We start from the raw sequence: 17,649 nt of genomic DNA, 5'->3' as shown, positions 1-17,649 counted from the left end.
CCTTGTTCCTGTGAACTGGTCAGCACTGTGGCGCGCGCATGCGATGCGGACAGCATGTATGCCGGCCGGCGGCCGCTCATGAAGTGGTCCGTGAAGGCGTAAACCATGCATGCAGTACATGTGCGTCCGGCCACTGCGGTGGCGGTGCCATTTGGCCCCCCAAATCCTACGTGGCACACAGGCTCCCTTGCACTGTCGCACACGCCGGCCTCATCCGTTGGCACGCACGCACAAGTGAGCAGCATGCATGCAGTGCATATACGCATCCATCGACCATCATCCCTTGCACTATCATATCGTACATGTAGCATTGTACGGCCATGCGATTGCGTCGTCACCGCGGCCGGCGCTGCCGTGCCGAGCGAGACCGGCCGGGACAGGAACAGGACAGGACGGACACGCGCAAGAGCTGCGACTTGGACGGAGAGGCATCGTTTTCAGGGACTTCTGGCATCGACGCGGTGCATACATATACGGACAAGCGTATCCATTAGTAGGTGACTGGCTGAGGTTTTCAGAGTAGACTGGAGCAAGCGTACCAATCGTACCACTGTAGTAATAAGTAATTTACATGTATATATATGTAATAATACACAGCAAAATACCCGCTACATCGTCCTAATGTCCACGCGAGAAGGAAGAGGGGGCAAAAAAAAAAAGAAGAAAGAAGCAAGAACAGGCAAGAGCACAAAGGGGAGGAGATCGAGCAGTAACTATTCTAGCTTGCACTCCTGCAGTCGTCGTCCAAGAACGATGAATCAATGGAGCATACAAGCGTGTACCAATTAAATCGATGTTTCCGCGCAACAATCCCGTGACCTCTACGGGGCTCGATTTCGGCGTCGATCTCCTTCCTATGTCAGGGTGTTGCAGAGACCCGGCGGCTTGCAGTTGCCGTCGGGGGCGGCGACGGCAGCGGTGGCGCCCCATATCTCGGCCATGTTGGGGAAGTAGCACGCCGAGAGCTGCTCCAGGGCCCTGCTGTCCTGCAGCAGCCCGCCGAAGAAGTCGCCGCCGTACGGGAACAGCTGCTCGCCGCCGCCGATGAGCTCGGGCAGGAACACGTCCCCGCCGTCCAGCGCCGGCGCCACGGGCGTCGACCAGGCGCCGTCCAGCTGCGCTCCCACTGCCGGCGGCACGGGCGCGAGCTCCGTCCGCGGCGCGTCGAAGCGTATGAGCCCGCCGGGGTGCTGCGGCTGCGGTTGTGGTTCCGTGTACGCCGCGCCGAAGCGCACGTCGCCGCTGGAGCTGGTGACGGACGAGGAGGCGGGCGAGAGCGCCGGCGGCGTCGGCGTGGCGGGCGCCGCCGCCGCCGCGAAGGCTCCTCCTCCGCTGCTACTGGCGCTGAGGCCGGCCGCCGCCGCCATGGCCATGGCCTTCTTCTTGAGCTTGGTGTTCCAGTAGTTCTTGACGTCGTTGTCGGTCCGGCCCGGGAGCTTGGACGCGATGATGGACCACCTGACATGCAGCTCGATCGGTCGGTCAGTCCAGCGCGCAAACGGTGGCTGCCGGAGATCGCAAAGGATTATCTAGCTAGTGCACTGGAGACAGTGCGACCCACCTGCTGCCGATGGAGCTGTAGAGCGACCAGATGATCCGGTCCTCCTCCTCGGTGTAGCCCCCGTGCTTGATGTCCGGCCGCAGGTAGTTGAGCCACCGCAGCCGGCAGCTCTTGCCGCACCGGTTCAGGCCTGTGGACAAATCAAGCAATTAAGCACAAGCACAGGGTGGTGAAAATAGATAAATAAATACTCTGGTGTAATGCTAGCTAGCCTGGTTGTTGGCAGCAAACAAGAATCGTGAACAACCTGACGACGACGATGGATGAGGCTGGAGTGTGTACCAGCTCAGGCGTACCTGCTTTCTGCGGCAGGGCGATCCAGTTGCCGCCGATGCCGTTGCGCTGGACGTAGCTCCGCAGCTGCTCGTCCTCCTCAGGCGACCAGGGTCCCCGCTTCACGCTCGCCTTGTCGCAGCACGGCGCGCGCCCCATGTCCGCCGCGCGCGGGCACACCACACCAGCCGATTTCAGCTCAGCACTGCACTGCGATGGGCGGCCTCTGACAGTCTCGTTCTGACCATGTACGGGGGCGCGCAGAACGCAGAGCGCAAGTACGAGACGGGCACGAGCAGCGGGTGATGATGCGCTGCTCGGCGACGGATTTTATAGCGACTCGGCTGACGGGGAAGTCAGGCAGGTCTGCGCGGGCGCGGGGCCCGCGGGTACGGCCCAGCACCAGCAGCCGCCGTGAGCTCGTCCCGTTCCGTTCGTGGCCGTACGGGCGGCATGATGGCTTCCGTTTCTCCGATTGTCACCTAGAGTAAAGTAAATAGAGTAGGAGTTGGTTCTTTTGACCAACAAAAACGAGGAATCCTCGACCGGCCGGCGATTTCGATCGCCGAAGGCATTTTTAACCTTGGGGCTTGGGGGCGCAAGGGCAACCGTGGACAGTCATCACTTTGTTTCTGCTGCTAATTATCGTTACCGTTTCTGGGGTGCTACTAAAAGTATGTGTGTACTATGTGGAAACTCTTCCGGCTTTTTGATTCCGCTGCGCGTGCTTCCAAACGCAAGCGGAAGAACAACTTGATGACAAGATGAACGCGCAGGGCCGCAGGAGTTCTCTTTCTCGGTCGAGATTTTAGCCAAAGCTCGCCTTGTGGCTTATCAGTCAAACGAATAAGACGAGCCGATACTGCGTGCCGTAAGCACGCTTATGGCTGCCAAAACCATTGACCATGACTGCATGAGCGAGAAGTATGATGGCGCGAGAGAGGCAAACGCAAGTCAAGCATTGTTCTAGGTGGCCCGGGGAACTTTGCTTGCATTCTGTGGCGCCATTTCATCCTCGCATACGCATGGCACACGCTGCACACACAGCACACCATGTACGGGTGCAGAAAGAAACGAGCCTCTTGTCGACGGCAATGCTGGATCAGCACCGCCGGCGCGCGCGCGCCGAAGGCCGGGCTGGGAGAGGCCGGCCGGCAATGGCAGGGATGGAAGGCGAGCGGGCTGGGCTCGCGTGATCCTGTCCCTGTATCACCACGGGCCACCGCAAAACGGCCTTACTTACACCCAGTTGACGGGCTGTCCGGCCCAATGCACGTATAAATAAGAGTCGCTTCAGAACTTCGACAAACTGACATAAAACAATGGAAAGAACCTGTAAAAAACATTGCTATCGAGGATAGAAAATATGCCACTTCGGTGGACAAAAAGTTGCAACGACTAATTGTGATTAAGAACTCATAGTTGTTTGTTGTTAGATTCTAAAATGCCAGACCAGCAAAAATAATGAAGGGAAATGAACAGAATATATTCCAGCCGCTGCAAAACCAAGCAACAAATTCATCCTCGAAACGCCCAACCCGCGCTCTCACTCGCTCACTGGACCGAGCCCATGCACCAGACCTCCCCGCGAGCGATGCGACCGAAGCACTGGCTGCTCCCCCACGCTTCGCGGTGCCCGTAGACGAGGTCCACTCGCCGATCCGTCTCCGAGATCTCCACCCACTTATTCCCCCCCCCCACCACGGCCAGGCCTCAGTCCTCTCTCCCCCCCTCTCTCGCGGAGCCGCCGCAACCCAGGGAGACCCCCCCGGAAGTCTAACCCTAGATCCGGACCGGCCATGGCGTCTCGCCGGGTCGCCTCCTCGCTCCTCCGCTCCGTCTCCCGCCTCCGGGCCGCATCGCCCGCGGCGCCGCGCCCGCGTGCCCCGCCTCACCGCCCGTCCCCGGCCGGGTACCTCTTCAACCGCGCCGCCGCCTACGCCTCCTCCGCCGCGGCCCAGGCGGCGCCCGCCGCGTCGGCGCCGGCCACCGGGAAGACCGGGGGCGGCAAGATCACCGACGAGTTCACCGGCGCCGGGGCCATCGGCCAGGTGTGCCAGGTGATCGGCGCCGTCGTCGACGTGCGCTTCGATGAGGGCCTCCCGCCCATCCTCACGGCGCTCGAGGTGCTCGACAACAACATCCGCCTCGTGCTTGAGGTGGCGCAGCACCTTGGCGAGAACATGGTGCGCACCATCGCTATGGACGGCACGGAGGGGCTCGTCCGCGGCCAGCGCGTCCTCAACACCGGCTCCCCCATCACCGTAAGGACACCCTCCCATTTCTTCCTTGGTTATGGTCGTGCTTTCCATTTCGTGATGGTACGGATCGATCTGAAGAAATGTAGATCTAATTGTGTTAGATTTGATCTCAGCATGCAGATCTGCGTGGCCAGTGATAAAATTTTAGATCTTCTGCTGTAGTCTGGACACTGATAGGTTAGCTGTGGCAGCATCTGGTTAATGGTGCCATTATGTTTTATTGTTATGACATACCTATTGTTCATAGATACTCAAATAATGTTGTTGCATGCTTGTTTTTGGCGCCATTGGCATCTGTAATGTTAAGTTGGCATTGTTATTTGCATGAATATTCGCGGTGTTTATGATTACAGGACCTCGCATTTATACCACTGTCAACCATGTTTCCTGACTTCAAAACTATTCCTGTTTGTAGGTGCCTGTTGGCAGGGCTACCCTTGGACGCATCATAAATGTTATCGGTGAGCCGATTGATGAGAGGGGTGACATAAGTATGTGTCTGGACTTGTGATATATTTTGCTTGAATGTGTATGTGGAAGAACTTTTGCTAACCATCTACGTTTCTATATTTCAGCGACAAACCACTTCCTCCCTATTCATCGTGAAGCCCCTGCTTTCGTTGAGCAGGCCACTGAGCAGCAAATTCTTGTAACTGGAATCAAGGTAGGTATCTTCAGTTCTTGTGCCAGAATTTGTTTTGGAGTCCTCTAATATAGTAGCACCTATGATTATACATTATAGTATAATGTTTCTTTGACATACAGGTCGTGGATCTTCTTGCACCCTACCAAAGGGGTGGAAAGATTGGTCTCTTTGGTGGTGCAGGAGTGGGTAAAACTGTGCTCATTATGGAGCTTATCAACAATGTTGCTAAGGCCCATGGTTGGTACTGTACCTAGTTTCATTGTCAATTTGGCTCAGTTACTTGTTGGATGTGCTGATTGTGATAGCTGTTTTATTTCTATAGGTGGTTTCTCTGTGTTTGCTGGTGTTGGAGAACGTACCCGCGAAGGTAATGACCTGTACAGGGAAATGATTGAAAGTGGTGTCATTAAGCTAGGTGACAAGCAGGTATTTCTTGTGATGTCGTAATTTCATTGTGAACTTAGCATATCCGGGCTGGCCATTTCTCATATATTGCTTTTTGTGGTAGAGTGAAAGCAAATGCGCTCTTGTCTACGGGCAGATGAACGAGCCCCCTGGTGCTCGTGCTCGTGTTGGGTTGACTGGTTTGACTGTTGCTGAACATTTCCGTGATGCTGAAGGACAAGATGTGCTTCTTTTTATTGACAACATTTTCCGTTTCACTCAGGTAATATCTGCAGGGCATTTGTTTTGCCTGAAAATGAGATACAGCTTTTGGAGTGATTATCTCGTTCCCCGTTTGAATATTGTGTTCATGTTAAATCTGGTGTTAATCGTTGCATTCTTGATATCAGGCAAACTCTGAGGTGTCTGCTCTTCTTGGACGTATCCCATCTGCTGTGGGATACCAGCCAACCCTTGCCACTGATCTTGGAGGACTGCAAGAGCGTATTACGACAACAAAGAAGGGTTCTATTACGTCTGTCCAGGCTATCTATGTGCCTGCTGATGACTTGACGGATCCTGCTCCCGCTACTACCTTTGCCCATCTTGATGCTACAACTGTGCTGTCACGACAGGTTTGTCCATTTGGTTTATTTAACTGGCGCATTAGGAACATGATGTGCTCATTGTGACTTGGGTGCTTCCTGTGTAGATCTCTGAGCTTGGTATTTATCCTGCTGTTGATCCACTGGATTCCACATCAAGAATGCTTTCTCCCCACGTGCTGGGTGAGGATCACTACAACACTGCTCGTGGTGTTCAGAAGGTTCTTCAGAACTACAAAAATCTTCAGGATATTATTGCTATCTTGGGTATGGACGAGCTCAGTGAAGATGACAAGTTGACAGTCGCTCGTGCAAGAAAGATTCAGCGTTTCCTGAGCCAGCCTTTCCATGTCGCTGAAGTTTTCACGGGTGCTCCAGGGAAGTATGTGGAGCTGAAGGAAAGCGTTAAGAGTTTCCAGGTACAGTTTAACCCTTTTTTTTGTGGCTCAGAAATGGCTGTTTGAAATAAAGAATTCCTCGTCTAGTAATGCTTAGTAAACCACACCTGGTGCTTGCTGAGCTTTGCCATATTTTTTTGAGGTCTCATATTTAGTTTTGTCAGACAACCCTTAGACTGTGTACATGTTGCAGGATGATGTTTCTATTTCTCCAGTTATTTTTAAGTCATGCAAGACTTGTTTACGATGTGCTTTTCTATGAAATCTTCTCTTGTGCAGGGTGTTTTGGATGGGAAGTATGATGACCTCCCCGAGCAGTCATTCTACATGGTTGGAGGCATTGAGGAAGTCATTGCTAAGGCTGAGAAAATTGCCAAGGAGTCTGCTTCATAAGGAGGCTTCTTGCTTGTCGAATTCGAATCCTGTACAAGTTCCATTTTTGGATTTTAAGCGTTTATTTGTGCTTTTCGCAGTTAGGCAGGACGAGCTGGAGAGCCATCTCCTGCTGAGAGATGCTTGTTTTTCTCTTTTTTGTTCCTCCACCTTACACCCAAATAAGCAACTGCAGTGACATTGATTTTGGCTGCACCAAAATTACATGACTGAAGAAACTTGTGGCCTGTGTAATGCGACCCATCAGACCATTAAGTTATGGCTTCTGGTTGGTAAAATTTGTTGGCCCCCAGGTTCGCTTCCTCATTGTGGAGGTATCTTTGTTCAGGACTGGCTCTGCGGTAGTTTCCGTGGTTTTCCATCTTGTAGTGTTGCAAGTTCTATTTTTGTGCAAGTTCTGCCGGAGTCTGTTTAATGTTTATCCACTTTGGATGGAGATGGTTGAAACGAAAATACTGTCCTTCTAATTCACTTGACAGATCACGTAGGCGTAATGTATTTCCTCAGTAATCATTTAAATCTAGAAAACTAGAAAATCATTTTCCAACGGTTATAGTCATTTAATAAAATGAAGGTCGTGAGGATTGAAGCGAACGGCCGATGCTTTTGAGCCACAGAACTAGCTGTCTTGAAAAAGATAGTTTTGGCCGTACACTGTAGAGCGTGTTTGGATTCTGGTACCACATGAGATATGAGTTCGGTTAGCTGGCAAGTAACGAAGACTATTACTCCCTCTATCCTAAATAATAGGTTATTTTAAAATTGAAATGTTTTGACTCTTTAAAATTTTGGGAATGACTTATAATTTTGTATGGAGGGAGTATGTTAGAAGCATTGTTTGTTGCTTTCGCTTTTTGTTTGATTACATGGCCCATTTCTTGTTAGGAGCTTTTCGATAGAGTTATGCTGTTGCATTATCTCTTGTAGCAGTATGATATGTATTACGATTAAGCGATTAACTGATTAACTGAACCGTATTAACCAAAATCAATTTTACAAACACTTTTGTATAGCAACCTTCTGAATACAAGCGCTACATAAATGTCAGTGCAAATAATTTCTGAACTTTAGAAATCTTCATAAGGTCAGTCTCAGTGCGGGTTTCATCAGGATGTCATGCACATTTATTAGAGCGTCATTTCAGCAAAATTGCACTTTTTGCATGAAACGAAGAGAGAGAAGAAAGTAGTTTTGCCATGGTGAAACTCCGTGGGCGTTGTTTCCTACGCGGTGAAATGAGATGAAATCCCCACTGAGGGCTAAATCGTTTCACCATCTTGCATGTGATCCAATCATTTTGCAGTAATTAAATGCTTTGCCCAGCCTAGGAAACGTCAAGATGAAACTCATACATTGTGGAGGTTGTTTCATTATACGTTTCATTGATGCCTTGTTAGCGGATTTGTTTTGAAAACAGTGCATTGAAACAAGCCACTGAGACTGGCCTAAGGCCATTTTCAATGGAGTTTCATAAGAGTTTCATGTACATTAAATATGCTGATGTGACACTATAGTAATGAAAAGAGAGATGATAAGTGTTTTATGGGAGTAGAGAGAATTTCATCTCTATGAAACTCCTATGTACTGTTTCCAAAATATGGATGCGTTAAAAACTGGATCATAAAACTTGCATTGAGGATGGCCTAAACGGCGGACGTAAAATTTTGTTTGGAAATGGTGCATATTGTGTTGGTTACTGAAGAGCGGCGCGGTGCAAGAGCAGAGATGCAGGCCTTTGTTCTCTCTTTTCTGTTCATCGCATTTGATGTAGCTCTGGAGCATTATTAGAGCAAAATTTGCAAGCGCTAAGATACAATGTACCGTTTTCTATCAGGGCCTTGTTTAGTTCCAAAAAAATTTTGCAAAATTTTTCAGATTTCCTGTCACATCGAATCTTTAGACGCATGTATGAAGTATTAAATATAGATGAAAATAAAAACTAATTGCACAGTTTGGTCGAAATTGACGAGACGAATCTTTTGAGCCTAGTTAGTCCATAATTGGATATTTTTTGTCAAATACAAACGAAAGTGCTACAGTGTCGATTTTGCAAAAAATTTTGGAACTAAACAAGGCCCAGATGTTGGTGTCTGATGTCTGTTGCCTTGCTGACCAGGTTTGAGCCCCTTTGTGTTTCAGCCGGATTTCAAGTTGCTGCTGATAGCAGTGTAGAGGTTGACTATTTTTATTGTGAAGACTAATTTGTAATTTGCATAACAAAAAGTAGGTTCCAAATATGATATCTGGTTTTATAAAATAGAAAGTTGGCTATCCCTTAATTTTCGATGGCCATATATAGCCAACCACTGACACTAGCTATCTGCTTTTGTAAAATAGCAAGACTTTGTGAACTTCTTCTTTTTTTAAGAAGTTTTCTATCTTACAAAATAGCTAAACAATAGAATTTGACTACTAATTTTAGCCAAGTTCATAGAGTTGCTCTAAGCGTAGCTACATTAGCATTTGGCATCTGAATATGCTCGATGTGCTCGACATATGATTACATTATAAGTAATAAGCTATTAACTGACAAATAGTTTTGTTACAACAAATCTAATTAACACGTCTCTAGAATCAAAATTCGTGATAATTGAATTCATCAAATTAATTAAATATCCCGGCTATAAACAACCAGGCATGCCCACGGACCTTACTAGAACCCAATGAAGCCACTAAAATTGGGCTTCACTGGCTCTGGAACCTAGTGAAACCACCAAAGTATGGTTTTACCGGCTTAGTTGTTTTTCTGATAAACAATATCAATAATGTTAAATAAGTCGTAAATCATAAGTTCTGAGTTGTTGTCGCTGGTGCTACTATAGTGCTAGCAGTTGAAACCATACCAGGCGAAGAACCGATAGTCTTTAGAAGAAAGAAGCATGTGCATAGATTATAGTTGGGAACACCATTTGACAGACGCCCTTGCTCGCCCTGCAGTCTATGTGCATGGACACTGAAGTCGAGAACCATACATCTAGGATACTTGGAGCATTAACTATCTTCTTGGTTGCCAACATCGTGGTGATGACTTCTTTGACTCCAATAAAAAAGTTTCAGAAATGCATAATTTTGAGTATGCAAGATTTGATTCTCGACATGCATGTAGAAAAACACAAAGCAAACCTATAGGGAAAAATGAAGAACTCACTTGTTAACACTGGAGATGACGAGGCTCGTTAGCGTTAGGTTTCGAGGATTAGGGTTTAGAGTTTTTTAGAGAGGGGGTTCCATGGCTTCCGAGCTTAGAAGGAGGCTATCAGAGAGGCCATTTCAAGAACCATGGTGGCGGAAGAGACGACAACCGTAGGGTCGCCATCTACCGAGGCCATTGGAGACAGTGGTTATGTAGTGCAGGTAGTAAGGGCGTCGTCTAGAGATAGAGATCACATGTGGGATTAGTGTCGCCAGAGTCAATGGTAGGCGGGGGCACTTGATCTGGGTATATAGAAGTTAGATCCTATGATTACTTAGGGCTGCAGTCGAGGCCGCCAACGGCGTCCGAGCGGTATAGGAAGTGTTCATGACAAGAGAATGTTGAGAATAGGTGGAGTAGGAACAAAGAGAGAACATGAGCAACCAGAAATGTTGAAGATTGCAGACACACTCGGAGGTAAGGTCCAAAAGCTTCACCTTCCCGTCTCGTTCACGTGTTTGGTTTGGGATCATAGTGAGATAAATCCATCTAGGTTTTAGGGAATGAGATCGTCCTTGTTAATTGTTTTGTTAAGAGGACTGAGGGGGTCTCTGTTTTTCTTTAAGGGCTGTAAGATTTAAAAATATTGGATGGATGCCATTTTTCCATCTAGTTCCTGTATTTTTCGTGGGAGAGCAAACTACAATGTCCACGAGTGTGTAATCGCAATTTCATGATCGGCGTCACATGAGAGGTGCTTGGTCACTCCCCCACCACTATGGGATAGTCCTCACTCGTGTCGTCTCCTAAATCGTCCTCTTGCTTGCGCTGCTGCTCAGAAGGTCATCACCTCACGCCAATCAGAAGCTCCCTATAAGTGCTGCTAGGAAGCCCCTTGCCTGCTCGTGGCACCCGAAAGTTGCTCGCCCCTCGCCGGCACCGCCTCTCTCAAGCGGATTTGCTCCCTCACACTTCTGTGGAGCCGCGTGACCACATCGTATGCTAAAGATTGCCCATCACACCATACAAAAGGGACACCCTGTGCCTTGGTTTTGGTGGTGGGGGACGGGCTTGTCCTGCATCTAAGCCGAATCTTCGCCTTAGGGAGGAGCTTGTTCCATCAGATCCAAATAATATGAAAAATAGGTACCGTTCCATCCTATTTCTATTTATTCTTAGAGGCGGAGTTACTGTGATTTATGGGTGTTCTTTGGAATACCCATTTTTTTAGAACATCAAGGATATATATGTATGCATTCATTCATTATATATACAATTTATATTGAACTTGTTTTCTGAATTTTAGAGTGAAAATAAGCCCATAGGCGACACATCGACAGCTATCTACCAACTCCTCTATTTTCAGACGGCCCCCTAAGGCTATCTCCAACAAAGCCCACCCAAACCGAGACCCATTTCTCCCCTTTGGGTCACGAACAGTGAATGAGCAAAGCACCCAAAACTACTCTCCTCCAACAGCGAACCCAAATTCCTGCTGAGCACCGCCCTCCTTGTCTCTCTCCTCGCGCGAGCGCTGCCCCTCCTCTCTGCGTACCCAGCGTCGCCCCTCCCTGCCGAGCGCCGGTCGCCTCCTCCCTGCCGAGCGCCGCCCCTCCTCTGCCTCCCTACCCCGACGAGCACGACGCCTCTCCCTCCCGGATCCAGTGGTCGCAGGCGAGGAGCAGCTTGAATCCGGCGGCCGCAGGCGAGGAGGAACTCAGGTCCGTCACCCCATCGAGCGTTGCCTGCCTCCGTCCCCGTCGAGCGCCGTCCGCCTTCGTCGTCGTCGAGCGCTGCCGCTCGCCTCCTACCCCGCCTTGCGGTCATCGGGCCCACCACTACGGGGCATTTCATTTGCATCGTCGTCCCAAGTGGACGCTTTTTTGCCTCTCGATTCATTCAGAACGCAAAATAAGTTATCTGTTTGGGTCATCTATTGGGAGGCGTTTTTAGGAAAGCAAAGCACTGTTGAGAGCCTATTTTGGGTATAGGTTGCATTATTGGAGACAGTATAAGCCAAAGAAGGTCATACACGGTCGCACAGACGCACACCACCCCTACCGAGTGTCGACTGTCGACCTCTCGATTCTAACGGTCGCCTGCCCAATAAACCCCCGCAATCCCCAGAGGCCAGGGATTCAGGAAAAAAAAACGATCCCCAATTCTCCAATCTGTATCTCCACAACTGGAGTTCGGTGAATCGGCCGACGGCGCTGCTCTGGCCAACGCTCAACGCCGGGTCCCTGGGTTGGGCTGGTCGGGTGGCACCTGGGCGGCTGGGGCTGTGGTGTGGTGGCCGGCGGCAGCCAGGAACAGCGGCCTGCGCCAGGCGTCAGGCGAGGAGACATTTCCGTCAGGGCGCGGAAGACAGCCGCCGTTGGTGAATGACAACTTTGCATCTCCTCTCTTCTGCTCCCAGTTCTGCTCGTTCGTCTGTGAGGCAACAAATCCTAGGGTTTCTGATTCCAATCCGCCGCCGATGCCTGTCGCCAAAGAGCTGGAAGCCGCCCGGCGCGTGGCGACCCTCACCTTGGCGGAGCTCGAGATCTCCTCTTCGACGTCCCCTCCTTGCTCCAACCTCCCGGCGCTCCTTCGCCGCTGCCTCCGCTTGCTGCCTCTTCTCAACGCGGGCGATCCAAGGTTAGCGGCTCGATGCTGCCGTGACCTCCTCGCCTCCCTTCACGCCATCCTCTCTCGGGATCCCTCGCCATCCCTCCTCCCTGCAATCGAGGTACCCGTTTCAGTACCCTCTCGTTGGTCGCGTCAATTCCTTTACCAAATATTTAGGAACTAGTTTCAAATGCTGTTTTCCCGTTCACACTGAACTGTTCTGTGAGTTGATTGGTTTGGATAGTTGAACTTTTTTCTGGTTCTTGCAGGCCTTCGCTGAGAGTTTTGTTTCTAGTAAGCAACTGATGACCTGCTTGGTCATAGGCACCTATGCTGCACCGGAAGGATCAAAGGTGTTCACTGAGGCCCCGCCACGCGAGGATGAGCACATCGTGCTTGAACTTGTGTGCCGCCACTTCATTTCATCATTACAGGATGAGGGAGCATTTGAGGTGTTTGTGAGTGCACTTTCTTGGTCGGGGAAGGTATTGCAGCAGACTCCAGAAATCAGCTTTCAGGGGGCTTTAGTGCTGGTTCAAAGGACCTGCTTCTTCTCGTTGCCGGCTGTTGTACAAGGACATCTTTTACTGCTCATGTCAAGATGCACCCGTGATCAAAATCTTAACATGCATATGGTAGCATTTCAGTATGCCATGGAACTTTATGTCAGATATCTACCGACATTGTGTGTTTTCAACAGAACTGGTGGTGCAAAAGGCCCACAGAATGATTTGGACAAGAAAAGACCTTATAAGAGCTATATCAAAGATACCACAGAGCAGAAACTCAGAAGTCAGATCGATTGCCTGCTTTTGTTCTGTAAATTGCACTCTGGTGATGATCTTCCCATCAGTGTGAGTGATATTGGTCGTGTAATTGAAGAGAACCAGCATATGTTTCATGAAAAGTTCAGGCAACAATGTACTGTGGATGTGAAGAGCATATTGTCTAGTATCCTGTGCTGTGCAAAGCAAAAGGAGGTGCTTGAACCTGATGCTGAAGTATCAGATGAGATTATTTGCCTTGCTGCAGCACTTAGGGTAATGGGCTCCTCAATGCAACACATCCTGCACCATTTCCGCCAAATGAGGTCGGCCGCTGACAAGAAACATAACAAGGAGTACAATGTTATATATGAAATTATCAGTTCGCTTAGGCAATATGAAACAAATGAGCTTCATAGATATGACCTGGCTATTACTGGGAAGTGTGTGGACAGAGAAAGTGCCTCAGTGCTAATGTTTACTCATTTTGCTACTGTATCAACTTCTTGTTTAAGAAGGCGGCTTGGCTTCTTGTGGAAAGGTTGTATTATCATGATGATGATGGCCACAAATCTTATTGCTGAAGAGGAAAGTTTGAGTACATTTGATCTCCCTATGGATGTCCCAAAAGAATCTGCAGTTTTGTGCAATACCAAAGTGGGGATCTCAGAGGTAGCGCTTGCCGATGTCATATATTTATTCTTCCCGGTTCATATTGAGTTGCCTTTTTTGCATTTTTTTTTATTTCTCCAATTTCATTTCATTTGAGTACCATGTATGCAGGTTTCTGCTCGGACTAAAGAGATAATATTACGGTATAATAGATTTCGTGATAAAGGCAGACACTTTTATGCTGATGGAATCAGGTAGGCTCTCCAACTATACACTTTGATTATGTTTCAGTTATGCGAACTTAATGGGGGCCATGCGTTATTGACTTGGATTTACTGGGGCCAGGAATGTGCCCCAAATTAGCACCCTGAAGGACACTACCCTCTTCTCCCTTTTGACCAGTAGTTCCTGGATTCCTGGTGGCTATTGGTGGGTGTATAGCAATTTTAATCAATAAATGACGCGACATTGATATTAAAACCAGAATGCTGGATAAAGTTCTATTTAAATGTGTTATATAATCTTTTTTTTTAAGAAACTGTCTATAGGAATGTCAAAAGGACAATTAGAAGATGGTGTGCATCAGATACTTTTGTCTGGAATGTTTGTACCACTATTATTTGCATCTTGTGGTATGTAGTCAAGACCAATTTAAGCCCTTCTACCAAATTTGATCAGAGTGAGTTCCTGTAGAGTGTAGATGAACAAATTTATGATGGTGGACTGTTTTGTTGTTCTCATCTTTATACTCTTTTTTTAACATGTCATGTGTCTATTAGCTGCTAATAATACTAGTTTCATGTGTCATGTGTCTCCTTATTCACGTGTCTATTAGCTGCTAATAATTGCTTATTTTGAATTATGTTATCCTGTTGCAGTTTGGGCACCCCTGAGGAGTGTAATTCCAGAGTTGGAAAGGCTAATGGTCAAAGGTTTTTTGAGTGTCATCCTGAATATTCAGGAAACTCATGGGATGATATACTGGATTGTGTTGAATGTGAAGAAGGAAAAGATTATTCAAATGCCTTGAAGCAACAGCAAAAGTTTAAGGTGTTTAAATATGGGATGTGGCTCAACCAGAGACAAGCTAAACGGCAATCTACCATGGATACTTTGGGGCTGAAGTCAAAGAGGCGAACCTCAATGAGGCGAACCTCAATGAGGCGAACCTAGAAATGGACTGTTGCTTATCTCTTTTAAGCAAATGTTGGCGCGATCACCGAGCAAGCATCCTGTCTGGTTTCACTGCATCTGCGGATTTTATGGATCTACGGCTTGGCTGGCTTGGCTGGAGTGGAGCGAAGCCTAACATCTGGTTTCAACTGCTCTGTGTTCCCTAGGTGCTTTCCTGAGAGAAAATCTGGTTTCACGAGCTCTTTTGTATTCCCTAGATGCTTTCCTGAGGAAAGAAAAAAAATGGTATTATCATCGTGCTATAGAGCACATTCGAAGAGAGACGCCTTGCTGTAATGCTGTCTATCGTGCCGCTCAAATCGCTTGATAATGGAGAATGCCGGGAGATCCCCTCTGTATAGCTGAATGTCTGAATCCCGTGAGCGATCTTGTCAGAAACGCAAGTATTGGTTGGTACTCCGCCTGCCTGGTTTAGCTCCCCATAACTTTTCACACATCACATAAAATATTTGGTTTACCTCCTCACCTCCTTCCCTTGCCCTACCGTCTCAGCTAAAAGAAGACTGAACATACAAAGAATCTGATTTTAGGTGACAATGGCACTGCTACAGTTTGCAAAATGTGATTCTGCATAGCTCATTGCTTGTGATTTCGTATGTTGGTCATCCGGTGTTAGTGATATTGATGATTTGGATGATGAAATTGACAGATTTTAGGTAGTTTGTGCGTGTTGTCTTATGTATTTCTTTCTGTCAATGCTTGCTTTGGTTTAGGTTTTAGGTGGAATAAAATATATATGGCCAACAAGCGGATGTGGTGAAACTATGAATGTGGTGAATTACTGCCAATTTTTGTATTGGCTGCGGCGCCTTAGCCATCGTCCCAACTGCAAGGCTTGCGGCTGCGTGGGCGGCTTAGGGTTAGTGGCGGTGTGGGACAGAGTTGCGAAGCTTCGGGTGGACGGGTGGTAGCGGCAAACTCGGCCAGGGCGGCGGGCGACAACGAGGGCAGGGCGGCGGCCGTGGCCTGTGAGGAAGAGCACGAGTGAAGGGTGGCGGCTGCGGCTGCAAGGGCACGAAGCGTGACCCCTTCGGTGGGCGCGATGGGGGTGGGGAGGGGATGAGGGAGAGTGTTGTGCAATGACCGTATTGCCCTTCGATGAATAAAATCAATAAAAATGGCTTTTTTGCGGAGGCGATGTGAAGCGATGGAAAGCGATTTCAACCATTGTAAAAGGTCTCTTAGTTTAGTACTTTTTAAAATAACTATTATGGTTACCTCAACTATTCGCTTAAATCACTTGATACCTGATTGCCTGTATGGATTGGATTCCAAATGCAAGGTGGAAAAGCAAATTAAATTTGTATATCAAACAATTACTTACCGTCTAGTACAACTTTCAGGCTTCAATCTTCACCGATCACCATCTGGCATCCGTAGAGGTACAAACCGCATGGAGTCAGGGATGGAGCCTTGGAGGGACCATAGCGCTGCCTGCCTGTTGCTGCCTGCTAGCCAAATATGATCAGAGATAGAGACGAAGGGAATTGGGAACGTTGGAACGGCAGCAGCAAGACGCCATCACGCAAAGTCAAAGAGACTACTCATTGCAGCAGTCTGCATATGTGCCAATACACATACTATAAAGGCATATACTCATGCCCCCCCCCCCCCAAACTCCCCAAGTGTCATGGGGGGGCACTTCCTGCATCCCCTCTAAGACGGCATCAATATATTTGCTAGAACAATACAATTTTCAAGAAGCTGTATATAATAATAAAACGACCAATAATAGACGACGCATTATTTGCGAGAACAATAACAGACAGCACGAGTACTGCTCAACATGCTGCCTAATAATACTCTAAGGGCACTCACAATGCAAGACTCTATCACAGAGTCCAAGACACTTAACTACATACTATTTATGGTATTTTGCTGATGTGGCAGCATATTTATTGAAGAAAAGAGGTAGAAAAAATAAGACTCCAAGTCTTATTTAGACTCCAAGTCCACATTGTTCGAGGTAATAAATAACTTTAGACTCTATAATAGAGTCTGCATTGTGAGTGACCTAATCCCTCAATTGCTGCCAGGTGCTGAAACCACTAAGAATGCATGTTGACTAATGAACATATACTATATATGCTGCACAGGTCAACCCTTTTCCAGTTCCATAACAACAATTAGCGTCTGCTGCTCCCAGATCTCCACTAACCACCTTTACAACAAGGCTCAAGCACAGAAAACAGAAAAGTATCAGGCTGCAGGCCCTGTTCGCTTGGCGATAGAGAGTCTCAGAGATGCCACCTGGCCACGGTCACACACACCACGCAGGAAGGACGGCAGACGAATGGTTCAGGTTCATTTCATCGTCCATTCGTTCGTTCCAGAACAACTCGCTCGCTCGATCACCGCCCCACGTCTCCAACGTGATGGATTTGATTCGGCAGCTCAGTCCACGCGCAGCGCAGGCACAGCACGGCGTGTTCATAGCCTGGTACTGGTACTACTACCAATATTATTCTGCCCGTTCAGGTCACCACTACAACTGCTGCATCTAGCTGCAGGTTCCCGGCAGTTTCGTCGGCGACATTCTTTACGACGAACTGACGATGGATCTTGGATCATGTGAATGTCAGCTGCTGATCAGCTTGAGCCGATGGAAGAATTATTCACGCCGCGCGCGCGGCTCGTGGTCAACTATCCTTTTCGTCGATCTCCTAGCTAGCTATACTCTGCGTAGTCATTAACTTTTCAGACAGGATTGTCTCTGTCAGTGCGGTTTAATTAGAATTCCAGAGTTCAGGCGATTGGATGTGAACTTGGGGAAGACTTTGTTTTATATGGAGGGAGGAACCGGTCCTGGAATCCT

At 48.2% G+C, this 17,649-nt stretch overlaps 3 protein-coding genes across 3 annotated transcripts; 2 read left to right on the top strand and 1 right to left on the bottom strand.

Annotated features, from left to right (window-relative positions):
* LOC8074564 (transcription factor RAX1) lies at nucleotides 526-2,156 on the bottom strand. The gene is made up of 3 exons (XM_002440162.2): nucleotides 1,858-2,156; nucleotides 1,562-1,691; nucleotides 526-1,458 (listed from the first exon to the last, which is right to left on the bottom strand). The coding sequence occupies exons 1-3, from the start codon at nucleotides 1,991-1,993 to the stop codon at nucleotides 855-857; spliced, it is 870 nt and encodes a 289-aa protein (XP_002440207.1). The 5' UTR covers nucleotides 1,994-2,156; the 3' UTR covers nucleotides 526-854.
* LOC110430260 (ATP synthase subunit beta, mitochondrial) lies at nucleotides 3,547-6,936 on the top strand. Its single transcript, XM_021447618.1, has 9 exons — nucleotides 3,547-4,098; nucleotides 4,511-4,586; nucleotides 4,671-4,759; nucleotides 4,861-4,978; nucleotides 5,064-5,167; nucleotides 5,250-5,408; nucleotides 5,536-5,760; nucleotides 5,838-6,149; nucleotides 6,408-6,936. Exons 1-9 carry the CDS (start codon nucleotides 3,634-3,636, stop codon nucleotides 6,519-6,521), a joined length of 1,662 nt encoding a protein of 553 aa, XP_021303293.1. The 5' UTR covers nucleotides 3,547-3,633; the 3' UTR covers nucleotides 6,522-6,936.
* Nucleotides 11,704-15,191, top strand: LOC8074563. Its single transcript, XM_021447103.1, has 4 exons — nucleotides 11,704-12,385; nucleotides 12,534-13,700; nucleotides 13,812-13,894; nucleotides 14,519-15,191. Exons 1-4 carry the CDS (start codon nucleotides 12,134-12,136, stop codon nucleotides 14,811-14,813), a joined length of 1,797 nt encoding a protein of 598 aa, XP_021302778.1. The 5' UTR covers nucleotides 11,704-12,133; the 3' UTR covers nucleotides 14,814-15,191.

Source organism: Sorghum bicolor, chromosome 9, assembly GCF_000003195.3.
Source record: "Sorghum bicolor cultivar BTx623 chromosome 9, Sorghum_bicolor_NCBIv3, whole genome shotgun sequence".
Classification (NCBI taxonomy): Eukaryota; Viridiplantae; Streptophyta; class Magnoliopsida; order Poales; family Poaceae; genus Sorghum; species Sorghum bicolor.
This window is presented reverse-complemented; position numbering and strand designations above follow the sequence as displayed.